The 19,078-nt window shown below is 37.7% G+C and overlaps 1 protein-coding gene across 1 annotated transcript in view; it reads right to left on the bottom strand.

Moving 5' to 3' along the window:
- Window positions 1-19,078, bottom strand: part of KIAA0825 (KIAA0825 ortholog) — a 214,349-nt gene that overhangs the window by 153,013 nt on the left and 42,258 nt on the right. The window contains exons 5-9 of the mRNA XM_050913279.1: window positions 10,854-10,948; window positions 8,879-9,106; window positions 7,608-7,873; window positions 6,209-6,359; window positions 106-296 (exon numbers count right to left, since the gene is read on the bottom strand). Coding sequence (XP_050769236.1) covers window positions 106-296; window positions 6,209-6,359; window positions 7,608-7,873; window positions 8,879-9,106; window positions 10,854-10,948 — 931 coding nt within the window. The remainder of the gene's footprint in view (window positions 1-105; window positions 297-6,208; window positions 6,360-7,607; window positions 7,874-8,878; window positions 9,107-10,853; window positions 10,949-19,078) is intronic.

The raw sequence follows: 19,078 nt of genomic DNA, 5'->3' as shown, positions 1-19,078 counted from the left end.
CTGTGTTCATTAACATTTAAATTTGAATCAAAGCAGTGCGTAACAGAAAACTGAGGTTTACTTATTTTATCGATTAAAAGTGTGCATCAAATATACAACCATTACCTGATTTGTGGTGTTCTCTTGGAACTGGGGCAGGCCTGACAATATCTGGAGGACAGCATAGCCAAAGATTGCTCTAGTACATCTGTAAGAATCTCCTGGGCTGTCTTGGGAGGTAGAATAGTCCATAGATCATGATGAAGAGCACAGCAGAAGTAATGCCACATCTGGACAGAGAATGAGCATCTTTCCCCCTAGCAAAACCACCACACATTAAATAATAAAAACACACCTTCCAAAATGTCAATTTAGTTCCTGTAAGTCTAATTAATTCAATCTGAAAGGAAATAGCTGAAGAGTTTCAGGCATATGATGACCAAAAAATGGTCCCTGACAAGATGTGAAACATCTTTATTAGCAAGGAAACACATGTTCCATTTCAGTTACAAAACTAGAGTTCTGCCACAAAACCAGACCACAGCATTTGACCTCTTTTATCCTTAATTAACCTGTTCTCAAAACCCATAGTGTTATACGTCTAGTTTAAAAACATATACAGTATTCTGTACTCACTAGAATAGTCAGATGAATTTAATATAAGTTTCTTTGTCCTCAAAAGAAAATAATTATTTAAATTACTTAAGCATAGGTATTTCCCCAGATTCATAATTGCCACACATAACTGTGATCATGAAACTTTGGTTATATATAATGGATATGCAGTAAAAGCAGAAAAAAATAACAACTGCACAATTAAACTGATAATAAGAGATGTCCAGAATTTTTTAGTAAGATATTTTTTTCATCTTCTAATGTTAACTCATTGAAACTAAACATTTTCTGGGAAGGAATCAGCATTGGTATTACTATTGCATTGTCTATATAGAATCACCCCAATAAGACACGGAGATAAATACAGAGGAGTCAAAATCACAGTGGTTAATCCACAATCTCTTTATAAAGTACATAGTTCAACTCACATTTCAATAGTTCAACTAATACCTATTCAGAAAATAGCATTATGATGAAGCTGTATCAGAACAAAGACTTGAATCTTCACTTCCCACACTCCAGTGGAGTTGAGAAATATTTTAAGACTTTGTTGATATTTTAGCATTATCAGAAATGTAAAACAACCTCATGATTTTTAAACCACTGTAAGAGTTTGATAGGCATTCTCTAATAATAATAAGCCAAAATAATCTGGCTTCTTTTTAAACACACCACATTAGCAGATTATTGGAAGTTGTCATTATTCAGTATTTCTCTGCCATAATATTTGAAGTGTATTTTATATTAGAACGTGGTAAATTATGACAAAGAACAAAAGTACCAAACTTGTGACCACTGCTCTAGTCATTAAATTTATGATTTGTGTAGGCATCTCCAAAATCTCATTTAGAAAAAAAAAAAACAAACAAATCATTAGGACGTCCAATTTTCCAAGTTTCACTAATGCAGAAGAGAAAAATGTAATACAGATAAGTGTCAAAAGAAAATTATATGCTTAATTTTCTTCGTACATACAACCATGGACATCTTACAATTGTTTTAAGCATATTTCAACAGGCAAACCAAAACCAATCACTCTAGTATTTTAAACAATCAAGCACTTGACAAGTGTTCCCACACAGGTAAAATAGGATTGTCTTATATTGACCAAAAATTGATATAATAAAATAATGGGCATATTAAAATAATTTCCTATTTTTCTTATATGAAATAAACTACAATATTATTGCATGATATACTGAAACATCATCATAAGAAAGTATAAATTTACTTCATAACTCAAAACATAACTTCATAACTTTGCATAACTCAAACATTAATACATTTCTATAAGTCTGGGTTTCTTAGATATGTTACCATGACTACCCTTGAGGTACATTCCAGTAAAACTTATCCAGAAATAAACCCCTAACCCTACCTTACAGACATTTTACTAACATTTCCCTTTCTTTGGTAAAACATTTCGACTGTTACAGAATAAACTTACCAGGTTAAAAATAATTAGTTTGAATGCCTAATGGAAGCTAATTTATTTTGGTCATATCTTTAATTGACAAAAATAAACTAAAATTTTTTCAAAAACCAAGCAGACTTAACAACCAGAAATATAATTCTAAATTGACTTTCTAATGTAGGGTATTCATTCTTTTAAGTAACTGAATGTTGGTGAGCTTTGCTTTTTGTCCTGGTTTCGGCTGGGACAGAGTTAATTCTCTTCTTAGTAGCTGGTACAGTGCTGTGTTTTGGATTTAGTGTGAGAATGTTGTTGATAACACGCTGATGGTTTAGTTGTTGCTGAGTAGCGCTTATCCTAAGCCAAGGACTTTTCAGTTCCCCATGCTCTGCCAGCAAGCAGGTGCGCAAGAAGCTGGGAGGGAGCATGGCCGGGGCAGCTGACCCCAACTAGCCAAAGGGGTATTCCATGCCATGGAACGTCATGCCCAGTATAGAAACTGGGGGGAGCTGGCCGGGAGGGGCAGATCGCGGCTTGGGCATCAGTCAGCGGGTGGTGAGCAACTGCATTGTGCATCACTTGTCTTTTCTTGGGTGTTATTTGGTTGTTTTGTTATATTCCTTTTCATTACAATTATTATTTTTCTATTATTATTATTATTATTATTATTATTATTATTATTATTTAGTAGTGTATTTTATTTTACTTTAGTTATTAAACTATTCTTCTCTCAGCCCACGAGTTTTACTTTTCTTTCCTCCTCCCCACCCCACTGGGAGGTGGGCATGGGAAGTGGCTGCGTGGTGCTGAGTTGCTGCCTGGGGTTAAATCACTACACTTTTTAACTAAGTAACTATAAACACAAATTGCTTTATTTTCTCTGCTTTATTTAATTTAAAGCAGTAAATTGAATAATATCCCTTTTCTAACATTGTACCTCCACTGCAGAAGCAACAGTTTCACTGAAGATTTAAATGAGATTCATTCCCCTTTTCTGACCTGTTTTTCTATTTGTTGCCATTTCTAGACAATTCCACTGGTAAACATCTGCTATTTTTGCAGGCTTCGTATAATACAAACAGATGTGAGGTTTTATTTAGCTTATATATCAGGAAACAAGCAGCTGCGCTTTATTACATAAGCCACTCAATATTATCTTTGAACAGACAATTCTTTATTCTTTGACTATTAGAAAACATAAGTTCCCAAAGCTACAGCAGATGTCTGCTACACTAAAAGCTCCATTCGAAAACGTAATCTGCAGAGCTGGCCCAGTGGCACAGTGGGTGTTCAGTGCACTCTACCAGCGAGATCCTGAACCCAGAGAGTTTCACTCCCTGGCAGCTTAGACTCTGAGTGCTGAATGGGAACTGCGCTCTTAGAGCTCAGCTCAGATCTCACGTTACCACAAATCCGCTACTTGTATCTCACAAAATCTCTGCTTAACTTTCCTAAAAGATATTCAAAACTTCCTGTGATCTCACAGTGATTATAATCTCTGTGTTTGCCCTCTAATCATGATTGGTCTTTTGGCTTTTCTTTTAATTCCAGTTACCACTATTGGATTAAATCATGATTGGTCTTTTGGCTTTTCTTTTAATTCCAGTTACCACTATTGGATTAAATCATGATTGGTCTTTTGGCTTTTCTTTTAATTCCAGTTACCACTATTGCATTAAGCGCACGTCAGGAGGAGGATGGGCGAGCAGGTACTGAAATTGGTTATGAAAGTCCAAAAATATTTAAAAATACATTATTCTTATTTTAACAATGCAGAAAATCCTTTTATAGAATGTAATAATCACTTGCTACCAATCTTGTTCTCCTCAGATGTTACCAATGTACAAACAAATAAATGGATATAGAAACTGCAGCTCCGTGTAACCAAACATAGACACTGTCCCCTGCCCCTTCCTCCTTTCCCATAATCTTTCACTGGTTTTGCCTTCTTTCTGGATGACTTACACATCAAGTAAGTCAAGCAGTTTTATTAGTCAATATGTCATTAGTGAGGAATGGAAAGGAAGGCTATCACATATTCTTTCTAATACCACTTCAATGTCCTATATTATTGGGGAAAAAGAAGAGAGTAACTTCATGTGATCCCTGAAGTGTAGGCCTGCCATTTAGTTTGTAATTAAGCATGCAATACAAGAATGATGAAAGAAAGGTTTCTTCCTCTTCCTTCTCCCCTACTCATGCACACAAAACCAAAGGACAAGCAATGTTTTGCTTATTTTGTGGGAGCACAAGGGAATGTATTTTTTTTCCTTTATGAAATTGCACTCAGGATTTACAGATGAGGATTGAATCTTTTACAGTTGCATGTAATACTCAAAACTGGGGGACAAAGGGGAAAGGGTAGCGAGGGTCCTGACCTAAACCAGATTCAAGAGCTAGGCTACTCAAGAGACAAGCAGAAGCAGAGCGCCAAGTGCAGCTTCCCCTTAAAGCAGCAAGATCATGATTCTGTTTACAGCAGTAGATCCCACTGAAAACGCAGCCAGGGCTGTGAGCCACTGACTCGCACAAGTGCAAGAGTGTGTTCCCATTGAGAGAGGAGGAGTTCATACCAGATCCTGCTCTTGATGACTGGCAAGGTCTTCTGGTGCCTGGGTCCAAGCTACTCCTGTTTTCTGAGCTCAGCAGCATCTACATGACTTAAGAGGCAGAGCCCCACACTTCCTGCTGAGCTTCGACCTCGGAAGGAGCCTGCTCTCACTGCTAGAAGTTTCAGCAGGATGTTACCTCTTCAACAAGCAATAGGTCTCAAGCCAACCTCTTCCATTTGGGATGCCTACAAGAGCTCAATGGAAGTAGCAGCTGCTCAGCATCATGCCTCCTGAAGGCACTCTGAGCAGATCATGGTCCATCCTTGGGCCATGGCCCATGGCCCAGTAAAAAGAGCAGAGTGATTATGTAAAATTACATACTTCCGACCTCAAGTCCTGCAAGCGTACAGAGCTGAGATACCAGCTTTCTTCATCCCTTCCTACACACATCAGTTCTGATCAGTAATGATAAAATTGTTTAGCTAATCCATACTCTTTCTTCTTGAGACAGCTATTTCTGACAATTAGGTTTCCTCCATGGTGAATAGTTATTGGGTCACTAATAAACAGGACACAGCACCATATGGACTACAGACAGTGAAGATCACATCATGATTTATCAGCTGCCAAAAGCCACTAAATTTCTTACCTTCTTATCAACCCAAGACATCTGGGTTCACATTCAAACAAAAGTAAAATGCTTTTTTACTTGTCTTTGAGGGATGGGCTTTTTGATAAACTACTCATATTAAGGTCTGCATCATCTGTCCAGCATAGATTTGTGTCACTGACTCAGCAGCTTTTTATATTACATCTGTAGAATACATGTATCACACAGATTTTTCTCTCATGTAAAAATTCTAGAAAATGCTTAACAAAAACACCCTTATTCTCTCACACAGAAAATGATATAAGGAAGGGCAGGACTTTGTCTCCAGGAGATCTCAGTTATTATTGGTAAAAACATATAATACTTTCACTTCATCCTGAAATGAAGTGAAAATAATTTCAAACAGTGTATGTCAGTCTCTGTCTGCATTTAACTGGGAAGAAGACAAAACCCCAATAAATTCTAACAATTCACTTGATCCTTAGGGTTTTTTTCACAGAATCATTAGGATTATAGTTTAAGAGCAGACCTGTGACTTCAAAATGCAGGTGAAATGGCACCAGTTATTTCAGAAACTGTTGAATGCTGAAGGTAACTATATTGACCATCTTTCTTTGTTACATCCTTCACTCACAAAAGGTAAAAAGGGGAACCAAGTGAAAATAAAAATCAAAGAATCAGGTTAAAAATTTCCAGGAGAAAAACAGCTGTCTTTCATTTTCATATGTCACACTTTCTATAAGGAGAAGACAGTGTCTTCTTTACTGAGTTCTATATAAATGTCTTGAACTTGACACACAATATTTTATTAAGCAAATGACACAAACACTCCATGGTAATGATTTATCTCATCTTTAAATGACACTGTTTTCCTACATCACTTCTGCAGAGACTGCAATAGTAGACATTTCAAAATAGTAAATTCCAATAATCTTTATGTAAAAATAATGCTGATCTTATGCTTCTAATTAGTCAGAGAGCTGGCAACCAGTAAAACACATTTTGTAAAAGGGAGGCACAGTAAACTTAACCTCACACCTCATAAAAAGCTTTGTAGTCATCCCAGTGGTGGCTCTCAGCATCCTGTAAAATGCTTGTAGCACAAACTCTGACGCAGTAGTTCATAACTTGAAACTGGAGAACGTTGATGAATTCCTGATATTGTTGGACAGGCACTAGGAACAGGGGTCTGTTCAGAGAGAATGATCAAAGAGGCAAAGATTGAAAGGCTGTGCAGTAGGAGGTAACAATCCCCAGTACTGCAAATGGTTTTGATTATTAGGTATCAATCATTCATTTCCTCTCGGTCCTGGAGTCTGAACCTAGCATTCACTTTTGAAAAATATCTGGTCTTTGTTTCACAAGTTCTTTAAATATATCTGCTCATCTATAAACTCTCATTTAACCAAGTCACTGAGAAATATATTACTTCATCCTATTTTCTGAGATAAAAGTACATTTGTCATTCAGTTATTGGGAGATTCTGGGTTGAAGTATAATTGCATCAGCACTGAGTGTGATAAAGAAAACATAAATACAGAGCCTAGAGATTATTTTTTGTAGGTATGCACTAAAACTCTTTCATAATACAGATAAGTAGAATTATTGAGCAATATTTTGGCTCAGACTTCCCATTCACAAAGATACACTTCATGCAGGAGAGAGTAAAACATCAGAGGGAAGGTAGCTCAACAGTGCATACAACCCCTTAGAAATCTTACATTCCTTGACAATTGCGCTAGTTCAGGTGTCCCTCCCAAAAGGCCCAGTTTCTACTTTTAAATTACATATGGTCAGAAACACATGGACCAATAAAGAGATTCCTAGTATCTTAAGTCAAAATCTCCTAAAAGCACAGCAAATGTAGTTATATTGCCCCCCAGGTCAATTATTGCCTTAGACTTTACACTACTACTTCATATCTTCTCTAATTTTTATTCTGCATGCAATGAAAAATAAATTCTAAAACTACATTGGATGTATTTGTTCACATTTCTGAATACAGATGGTGTAAGAAAAAAGCGTAGGAATGTATATTTATACTGTCCTCTAAGATTGCTATGTGCTAAATCAGATTTTATGAAAATTCAGCTATTGCAAAGGTCAGAAAAGGAAATTAAGGTCTTAGCCCTTTATTTATATGAGAGCAGAGTACATTCAGTTCACTGGACAATCCTATTTACTCAAGCTTAATAAATAAAAAATATTGATCTGCAAATCAAATGCAGATCTTAAACATAAATAATTTGTTTTGTAATGGCTGCTTTAGATTATCAATAGCTTTGATTCAGGTCTTTCCATAAATAGTACACGCAGTGCGTGTGCTAAAAAATACGACGCAATTTGGAAAACTACCACCATACTGTATCACCAAAATGGAACGAGGTCCTATATTATTTATGTCTGAATTAAACCATTATAAGTAAAAGGGACTCACTTTTTGCTCGTTTCTCTCATTAAATTGCTATACATTGTAAAATGCTGAAAGACATATATCGCTGTGGAAAGGGCAGCATACAAGTCTTGCAGGGGAGCCTGGGAGGGAACGTCTTTGCTTTTCTCCTCTAGCCTTGCCAGGACAGCTGTTGCCACTTTGCTGCAGGCCTCTACAAAGTTTGCTCTAATTTCCTGAAGAGAATCATCTCTGCATGCCAGAGCCAATGGAAGCAATGTGTCAAGTTCTTCCATGATGTCAGAACAAAACTGAGAGAAATAAACGTGGCATCAAGTTATTTGTATTCTGACAGCACTGTTTAATTTATACACACTAGGGTCAGATTCTTGAATAATGAAATTGGCATAAAACATAAATATATTAAATCAGCTTTACAAACATTTCATTCCGTTATACAGGGAAGAAACATTTATCTACAGTAAATGAATTATTATTTCATTCCTTCTTGTTTTAAAGCTGCATAATGTATATTGGGGAAAAAAATTAAAACCATCTTATGCTAGTAATGCCTTCATTTTGTTTATGATTTCATTAGATGTACACTCAAAGCATAAGGTTAATTCCTTGTAAACAAAGATAATTTTCTAAACTAATTTATTTTGAAAAATATACAAACACATTTCTTAATACTGAATTTGAAAAAAACCTCGTCATCTCTTAGTAAATTCATACATTGATCTCCCTAAAACTATCTCCCAAAAGCTCATGCGTTATTTTAGGCAAACATTTATCAGCATTCCAAATTTGCTAGAACAGTTACAAAGCTTACTAAATAAAAAAAACTTTCAAACATATATTCCCTTAGAAAAACAATTTAATTAATCATCATAAATGACCTTTCAGCCAAATCAAAGAACTCTAATTTGGCCATATTATTGGTTATGCTGATTAGTTAAATGGCATGTCTAAGGATATGAATACAGGAAATCCCTTTATAGCTACGCTTCAAAGCTTTCAGCATTTTCCCATCGAACCACTTGGTAACAGAGCAGATACTAATCAGAATGTTTTAGAACTTTTTGGATAAAAAAAATAATGCCAGTGAAGTTTAAAAGTTAATTCTTTCAAGTATAGACTACGGGCTATTGTACAAAGCTCTGTTCAGCCTCATATTGTAATGCCTCTCACTTTCTTCTTAATTCCATTTATATAAGATATAGAATATTAATGGTACTGTAAGTACTTCAAAGTGTAGATGGCAAACAGCCTTGGCATTCTGTCTCCCCTCAAACTTCAGATCTTTTGATACCTGCCTTAGCAATTCGTTTTGGTTGCTCCTCCTGTTGGACTGCTCCACAGGACTCCCTCATTTGCTGGTTGTTTACAAGACTCATTGCATAGCCTGCAGCTGAAAACTCTTCTTTCTGCTCATGTTGAAGAATTTTAGTTGAAAAATCCTCAATTGCTATTGTTATACAGTGAGCCACAGAAGAAGACAGGTCTTTAAATGCATTTCTCCAGCTAAAATTCAGTAAAATAGGCTGAAATACATATTTATATTAAATCAATCCATATTCATTATTGAGTGTTATTATCGTCTGAAACTTATATGAACATCCATAATTAAATTATAGGACACCATCGTCTTTTGAAATTCACTTTAATAACTTAAAATATAGTCTGCTAGCCTTGAAATCATATTAAAAGCAGTATATACATTAAATAAAAATGAACATGCATAACAATATTAAATTTGTCATCAAATTTTTAAGAAATAAATTTATAAAAAACCCTTTTTAAACAAGACTGCTTTTTAAAAGCCATGCTTCACCTTTACATGCTTCATAATCTTTAACGGAATCTATTTAACAAAGTCAAACACATTTATAACCATTTTCAATAGTTTAACAAGTAATCCAGCAATGGATACCCTGTAATAATTTTCACTGCAAGGTAACAACTGGAAGCTATTAACCATGAATATTAATTTGAAAGCATTTAGAGAAGCTGGTTTTAACACAGCCACACTGCATTTCACTTCTCTAGAGCTGAATTCAGCAAAGATTAAAATGTTTAAATAGAGATTTCTAGTTTTTAGCCAATGCTGGCTTTTCCTATGGTTTACATCAGTTCCCTGCCTTCTATAGAGACTTCTGAAGTTATCTGAAGCATAACAGTTGTGAGAAGAAGACACAGTAGGACATAATTACTTTTCCAATAATCTTGCTTTGCATTGCTCATATGACACACAGCAGACTTAAACCTTACCAGAAGTGGCCAACTGAGAATTGCACCACTGTAAGAGAAATATTTTAATGACGTAAGATGTACAGTAAAGATCCCGACCATGAGGGCATAGTAGGAGAAAAGAAAAGAAGGATTCCTAACAAGTTGCAGCTATAATACTAAATCGGAGGACAATGAAGAGCTACGAAGTGAAGCCCTTCCGGCTTACTCCAATTTAGCAGTTGCCTCCTCCTTCCTTTCCCTTTCCCCGCTCCCAACACTCAACTCCAGTGAGCACAGAGACCGCCCCCACGGACACCCATTTTTGCACTCCCTCTTTTTTTTTTATTTTTTTCATCTTGGGTCAAGTAAAGCTCAATCTTCTCTAAATATTTTTCTTTGTAATCTATAAGATATAGGAACGTTAGTCTCACAAACTGATTCAAAGCACATTTAAAAAAGTCATTGCAGCATTAAAATTGAGCCATTAGGAAATTAAATTCCACTATTGCAAAATATCAGACTTGTTACAGCATTTAGATCCCATAAACTCAACAACAAAAATCTGTTTAGTAGTAAATGGAAGCCAGACTAAAACTTAATTTTGTACATACATTCTACAAAGCATAGTGCTTACTACACAGTAGTTTGTTGGCATCAAAGAAACTGGACATAGTGTGAGTACTTATTCCTATAGGAAGCATCATTATGATCAAATGCTAAGAACTTGATAGTTTTTTTAAGATTCTGCTGTATTTGAGAATATGTTTAATACTGAAGAAAGCTATAATATTTTAGCATTTTTTCACTGTTTTATTATGAGGTATCTTATACTTTGATGTTAAATCCATTGTTATTAAATCTTAAATAACAACCACTTCTTCATGAATGCTGTAAGATTTTATTCCATCTTAACTGAGACTTTGCACCTAAAATTAATTGCAGTAGTTAAATAATGAAACTATGGCAATAGGTGTTTATAATGAATATGGTGACAGACTACACTGGAGACACAGACAAAAGAAAATCCCCTACAAAGTGTAAGACTCTTTTCATACTCACCTCTTCTACCTGAAGTAACTGTTCAGGAAGCACACTGGTTTCATTTGCTCTAGTTTCTCCTATTAAAAGCTCCCCACTAGCTTTCTTCAGAACTCCTGCACAGTATGATAAAAGGGATCAAAGTTAAGATTAATTCTGTAGAAAAGTCAGCAGCCTACAACATCTTCTGATATATCAATATGAAGCATAAAAACCCCCTCAACAAGATGTAGGGGAATACTAATGTTATGATAAAGTCAAATTCAGGTTATACACAGCTCCTTTTATATAACATGATGAAATCCACATCCCATTGTATTCATATTTTATACAAACGCACATATAATGTGTAAAATATAGTTTCTTTTGTCATTAATTCATTTTTATACTGATTGTGCAGTCACCTATTCCTAGGGAGAACAGATAACCTTAGAACAGCTGTGTAGAAATTAATTTCTATTCTTTGTTCAATAAATTATATGAATTGCACACGGATGTATTTTTATAGTTTTTACTTATTTGGAAACGTCAATACGATAAGAATAAAAAGACAGTTAATTAGTACAGTTATTATAAGCAAAATAATGGCAACAGGAACAAGTGAAGCTCCTTAAAAAGGGCTGGTACAAAGCTCACTCATAAATCTTGGAGTAATGGGAATATTGCCCCAGTTTTGTCAAGGACAAACCAACATCTGGGGTAGATATCGCTTTCATCAGCGTTTCAAGCAATGCAGAAGGTTCCTGGAGTGCATTGATGATAACTTCCTCCTCCAAGTGACAGAGGAGCCAACGAGAAGAGGTGCTCTGCTGGATCTCATACTCAGCAAAAAGGAGGGGCTGCCTGGGCATGTGAAGGTCAAAGGCAACTTTGGCTGCAGTAACCATGAGATGGTGGAGTTCAGGATCCCGAGGACAGAGAGGAGCGTGAAAAGCGAGCTCACCACCCTGGCCTTCAGGAGAGCAGACTTCGGCCTCTTCAAAGATCTGCTTGGAAGAGTCCCATGGGATAAGGCCCTCAGTGGAAATGGGGCCCAAGAAAGCTGGTTAATATTCAAGGATCCCCTCCTCCAAGCTCAAGAGAGTTGGGAAAAAAATGCCAGGAGGCCTGCATGGATGAACAAGGAGCTCCTAGCCAAACACAACCAGAAAATGAAGCACACAGAGGGTGGAAGCAAGGATGGGTAACCTGGGAGGAACATAGAAACAATGTCTGAGCATCCAGGGATGAAGTTAGGAAAGCTAGAGCCCAAACGCAACTAAATCTGGCCAGGGATGTCAAAGACAACAAGAAGGGCTTCTATAAGTACACAGGTGACAAATGGAAGACTAGAGAAAATGTGGGCCTATTGCTCAACGAGATGGGGGACCTGGTTACACAGACATGGAAAAGGCTGAAGTACTGAATGCCTTCTTTGCCTCAGTCTTTACTAGCAAGACCAGCCTTCAGGAATCCCAGGTCCCAGCGACCAGGGGATATGTTCGGAGCAAGGAAGATGTACCCTTGGTGGAAGAGGATCAGGTCAGGGAATACATAAGCAAACTGGACATACATAAGTCCATGGGCCCTGACGGGATGCACCCACAAGTGCTGAGGGAGCTGGCAGATCATTGCAAGGCCACTCTCAATAATCTTTGATCAATCATGGCAACTGGGAGAAGAGTCCAAAGAGTGGAGGAAAGCAAATGTCACTCCTATCTTCAAGAAAGGCAAGAAGGAGAACTCAGGGAATCACAGGCCAGTCAACCTCACCTCAATCCCTGGGAAGGTGATGAAGCAGCTAACCCTGGAAACCATTTCCAGGCACATTACGGACAAAAAAATCATCAGTACTCCTCAACACAGCTTCACCAAGGGGAAGTCATGCTTGACAACCTTGATAAACTTCTATGAAGAAATGACTGGCCTGGTGGATGAGGGGAGAGCAGTGGATATTGTCTACCTGGACTTCAGTAAGGTCTTTGACACTGTCTCCCATAAGATTCTGTTACGGGATAAGCTGTAGACAAGCTCTTGATGTATGGGCTGGATAAGCAGACAGTGAGGTGAGTTGAAAACTGGCTGAATGGCCAGGCCCAGAGCATGGTGATCAGTGGCACAAAGTCTAGTTGGAGGCCAGTAACTAGTTATCTATCTCAGGGGTCAATACTAGGTCCAGTCCTGTTTAACATCTTCATTAACGATCTGGATGATGGGGCAGAGTGTACCCTCAGTAAGTTTGTAGCTGACACCAAACTGGGATGAGTGGCTCATACACCAGAGGGTCATGCTGCCATCCAGAGGGACCTCAACAGGCTGGAGAAATGGGCACACAAAAACCTGATGAAGTTCAACAAAAAGTGCAAAGTCGTGCACTGGCGGAGGAACAACCCCAGGCACCAATATATGACGGGGGCCACCCAGCTGGAAAGCAGCTTTGCATAAAAGGACCTGGGGGTCCAGGTGGACACCAAGTTGAACATGAGCCAGTGATGTGCCCTTGCTGCAAAGAAGGCGAATGGTATCCTGGGCCGCATTAGATAAAGCATTGCTAGCAGGTCAAGGGAGGTGATCCTTCCCCTCTACTCAGCACTGGTGAGGCCACACCTGGAGTATTGTGTCCAGTTCTGGGCTACTCAGTACAAGAGAGACATGGACATACTGGAGAGTGTCTAACAAGGGGCCATGAAGATGATTAAGGGACTGGAGCATCTCTCCTATGAGGAAAGGCTGAGAGTACTGGGACTGTTTAGCCTCGAGAAGAGAAGGCTCGGGGGGATCTCATTAATGTATATAAATACCTGAAGGGAGGGTGCAAAGAAGACAGAGCCAGGCTCTTCTCAGTGCTGCCCAGCAATAGGACAAGAGGCAATGGGCACAGACAGAAAGTTCACAGGAGGTTCCCTCTGAACACCAGGAAACACTTTTTTTACTGTGAGGGTGACCGAACACTGGAACAGGTTGTCCAGAGAGGCTATGGAGTCTCCATCCTTGGAGATACTCAAAAGCTGTCTGGACATGATCCTGGGCAACTGGCTGTGCATGGCCCTGCTTGAAAAGGGGTTGTTGGACCAGAAGATCTCCAAAGGTCCCTTCCAACCTCAACCATTCTGCGATTCTGTGAGTCTGTGTTTCAAAAGGAATATGAGAATAAAATCAAACAATACAGTATTTTTAAAATCCGTCTCCTAGCATAAAGCTGGTAAACAACACAGGTGCAGATATTCCTAATTTAGTGTATCTCATATGAAATTAAACCCAAGAGGTTTTAAATGATTGGCTGGTGTCAAGCATTGTTAAAGATTATCTTCTAAGCATAAACTTATATGTCTTCAGTCACCTGAAGCTACTGGTAGTACACACAGCCAACGTTTAAAGAGCTTTTCTCTTTCTATGAAATACCCAGTATTTGCACATACACAGCATTTCATTTACCCAAAGTGGATTTTATCTTTCCCCTAAACAATTCACCCTCTGAAAATGAACACTCCGCTTTTCATACACCTATACAGCATTCTAAAGCCTCAAGGTTTTTGTGGTTTTTTTTCCCAAGCACTGTTTTTGTTTGCGTTTTCAAAAGATGTCAGGGAAAAACAGATTTGAGCGGGGAAAAATGAAAGATAAAATGGTAGAATATAAAACCAGAAGAAACTAACCAGGTCATCTAGCTCCCTGATCATTCAACATGTGTTACAGACAGCACCATAAACGTGCTGCTTTTTTCAATATGTTTTAATATATTTTATGATGAAGTTTCCTACAGTTTTCTTTAGAAATTACTCCAGAACGAAAAAAAAAAAACCTGACCGAATATTTTCCCTCCTTTCTGTTCTGTGCTTTCTACCTTAAATTTGCCTTGTTTTTCCTTGCAATTCTCCTTTTTTATAGATGTAACACCTGATTCTAACTATAAGCACAATTTAATATCTATATATTCACATTCTCTTATTGTCACTACTTAGATCAGCTATTTATAATTTTTTATATCAAGACTTTAAAGAAAACCTTTAACATTTAACCTAAAATCCTTGTGTATTCATGGAATTGCTGCCTTACCTGTTAAGAACTCACAGCTGAGATAAACAGGTATCTAGGTGATGGTAGATTTGTGTCTCCAGGACCAGAGGCAAAGAGCCAAATGATGCTTCCACCAGCATCAGTCATTTTAAAGGTTCCTTCATTTTTAAATTAACAGGTTCCACTAGATCTCCCCACCTCCTTTTCTAACTAACAGCCTGGGCACTCTTGCCCTATATTCATATACACCTATCTATGTACAGGCAGGCTCACACACATATAAAACCTTTTCTGGTCTTCCCAAAGAAGCCCCAAGGTCAAGTCTCCTATCTTTTACTGAGTTCCTCTGGTTTCCCAAATTTTTGCTATTCCCAAATCTCATCTAGGTAAAGTTGGCCTTAATCTTCTTCAATTTAACCTCCAGCTAGCAAGGGCTTCCTTCACGCTCTTCATTGATCATCGAACACTAGCCACAGCCCCCCCAAAGCCTCTGCCGTTCAGATGCCACCACAACCTTCCTCTCAAACACTGTTTCCACAGAGACAAATATCAAATTACCCCCTTCCTGTCCTGCTACTTCTTCACTTGTCTTCTGACTGTCTGCCCTAATCAGCAAACTCCCCTGGGAAATAAAAGTGCGGCTTTATTCGAGAGACTGGTACAGCTGCTGTAGTGAAGCCACTCAGCCCAAATTAGTTTGCCATTGCAGACAGGAAGGCAGGCAATGGGACAGAGGAAGCATCCCTACCTAGACAGCCGTAGTTTCCTACACAAATTCTTTGACTCCTCTCTTCTCCCAAATTCCAAACCTCAAACTCCATTTGCACAGACAGACAGAAATGTATGCAATCCTTCTCATATGGCTGCTTAGAGGAGAGAATTTGCAGAAAGAGAGCAGAAAGAAGCAAATGTCATGAAAGAAGAAGATGGAGGCTGAAGGAAAACTTCTCAGTTTTTCATCCTTGCTCCCTTTCCAGAGCATATTCTGCAGCTCTACCTTTCTTGATCATTAGGGAAGACTGGATTAATCACAAATCCTTGCTATATCTTTCTTGAAACTTACGTTCTACAAACTTGATAACCTGCTCACACTTTGTGTATTTCCTTCAGTTTACCAGCCAGGCAGCTTGAAACATTTTGATAGTAAATATTCAAAACAAGATTCTATCAAATGTTTCACTTAAAATCAAAACTCTTCAGCTAACTTTCCTTACGTGTATTCTAATTTGTCTGGGATTATTCTTCTTTTTAAAGCAAATCCTTTTGCCTATGTCCCCTTCATCTCAATGTATTTAATTCTTTCTCCAATTCAGTATTTTTCTGGTTTTGTAATGATGACAGTGAGACCTCTTGCATTGTTAATATAATTCTTCTTCTTCTTTCTAAGAAATTCTATTAAATTATTTTTTCTACAGAATTCCACAGCTTTTCTATTTTTTTCATAGCATTTAGGATCATGAGAACAGTCACTGTGACATCATCTTCCATGCAGCATAGAATAGCAATGCATGAAGGAAACATTTTGTATGACAGCTCACTAACTGTGAATAAGGTAAGTAACAGCGCCATCAAAGTGGCTTACTAGTTGGATTCAGCTGGCTCAGCCCGAACTTTTATTGAAACTGTACTGGAAATAATACATCTTGCAGAAATGGGAAATACCACTCCCCCACAAATATAAATAAGCAGAAGAAACAAAAAAGATTTGACTAGCTGTAGATTAAAAAACCTCCTGCTTTCTATCTTCAATAATGGACTTTTTATTTGTTGTACTATACTGAGCAAACTGTAATAACACAAATACAGAAAACGTACATCTGAAATCAAGCTCCTAGAGCAAATTCCATCTTCACTTTGGATTGATCTGCTGAAGCTATATATTTCTTAAAGAACCTACTTGAACATCTTGCTTTGAGACCAAAGCAAAAATCACACCTTTCTTTCTTAAATCTTTACAACTTCCAAGTCTATTAAGAGGATGCACCTCATAAATTTGATTCCACAGTCCTTTTATTACACTCTCCAGAAATGGATATAGAGTAAAGGATTTCTTCTTATGCTGTGAAGGAAAGACCTTTGCAAATCTTCCCAGTCCCCTGAGGCAAAGCTTGTAAACCTAAGGGCTTGACAACTTTGCCCACAGTGTTTTCAAAGAGCTCCATTGGAAAAAGCTTTTCTTGGTACTCATTATCTGATCTGTCCAAAGTTCACCTTTCTCACTGGAATGGGAAAAAAAAGTGAGAGACAGATGAAAGTACGTTAGATGTTTTTGATTTTTTAAAAGTCTCAACAAGAGGCTTCTGAAAAGCCAGAGAGAAGAGAAATCTACCTTAAAGATGGGAAGAGAATGCAATTTGGCAGGATTCTAAACAAAAATCTCCTGCTTAACCCTTGACTGCAGCTCAACGTTCCAGATTCCTTCAAAGAGAACAACCCCTGTGATGCTGCACGTACTAGGTATGTCAGAACATCTCAGGAATTTCAACTGAATGTAAACAGAGAAGTAGACTATCTCATCACAGTAGATATGACAAGATACCTGCAGAAGAAAGGGTTAAACGTCTAGTCAAGAAAAAATAGAAGGTGGTTAGTCCTTTAATTTTCTGAAACCTATTGCTTGTAGTGGAACGAAGCTAGGTTATGCAACACTGAGAATAAATGTTCTGTAAATGTTAGAAAAATATGGATATTTCCTCAGAAAGGTAGAGTAGCAGTCTCATCCAGATGCCACACTAAAGTTCAGGGATGGAACAAAACCACATCATCATTTACTTGTCCCAGAACTTTTCATTATTTTCTCCTTTTATTTGACTTAAGAGAAAACATGAACACTACACTGGTAGTAGATAAAATGTGTATTTATACTACCTTTTTAAAAATTGTGCTTAGATAATGTAAACTTAATTTGAGATCAGGTGCAAAATCTGGCATGTACATACCACTCATTGAGGAATACATGCTAAGTTAGGTCTGGTAAAGGAAAGTCAAAAAACAAAATCAGGAAGAACTGGATGGAGAATAGTGAAAAGAAGTTAGAGTGGAAAATGCAATTCATAGAATTTTTTTTCAATCTATGCCAAACAATTTGGGAAAACGAGGATTCTGAATATATTCCAGAAGATGCCGGATACAGAACTCTCAAACTGAACTCGGAGAACTATCCGTATCACCTAAAAAACCTCTCTACATCCATCTCCCTACAGAGTTCACTCTGGTTCACTGTTTCCTTTGGTGCTATTGTCTGCCATGGGGTTACCATCAGAGAACACTGGTAGGCAGTACTTCCCTCTAACATCTATTTTCAACCGCTTAAATTGGTCTTCATAGGATTCCATTGTGCACACTGCAAAGAAACTTGTCTTGTTGCCAGCTAGAACTGTGAACTACATGTCTTTCTTTTCTTCACTGTTCTTTTTTTGGTTCACAAGCAACCTCCTACCAAAAGCAGAATCCGCAGAAGAGACTACATCCAAGCAATAATGCAATGAAAAAGTATGAAGAGAAGCCCAGGTGGCCACCTTGCAAATTTCCAATGTGGAAGCCTTCGACCTCTCCGCCCAAGAAGCAGCTATAGTCCTAGTGTAATGAGCTTTACAAACCCTGGGAGCCTCTTTACCCTTAACTACATACGCCTCCCTAATACAATCCCTTAACCATCTAGCTAAGGAACTCTTAGAAGCCATTTGACCCCTCTTAAGACCCCCTAAGAGTACAAACAATCTGTCAGAAGATATGAAATCTTTGATTCTTCTGTGATAAACCCTAAGTGTTCTTCTTACATCCAATTTATGCAGCCATTGCTCTTTGTCATCGCTGGGTTTAGGGAAAAATGAGGGCCAAGAAACCGTCTGGTTTAGATAAAACTCAGATGCCATCTTTGGGACAAAAAAAAAATTTAAAAAGAGGAACCATCCAAAGAACTACTTTGCTTCTGATGGAACTTTACACATGTTCTATATATCAAGATTGAAGTACTATGGGATATGCTGAACAAAAATCAACTAAAACTGCCATTGAAACAGCTATACACATAAACGCAACACTTGACACAAGCACATGAAAAAACATTATTTTTGTTGCATCTCTGCGTGAGTTACATAGATAAAAAGGCTCCCATGAATACTAAAAGCAACCAAAAAGAAAAGGAAGCAAGTGCAAGGTTCCAATCTATGTGATGCCTAGGGAAACTTTAGCTCACTTGGATATTAGCCTACCTTTTATGAACTGGCCAGCTTCCCTTAATTTACCAG

Source organism: Gymnogyps californianus, chromosome Z (genome assembly GCF_018139145.2).
Source record: "Gymnogyps californianus isolate 813 chromosome Z, ASM1813914v2, whole genome shotgun sequence".
Lineage (NCBI taxonomy): Eukaryota > Metazoa > Chordata > Aves > Accipitriformes > Cathartidae > Gymnogyps > Gymnogyps californianus.
This window is presented reverse-complemented; position numbering and strand designations above follow the sequence as displayed.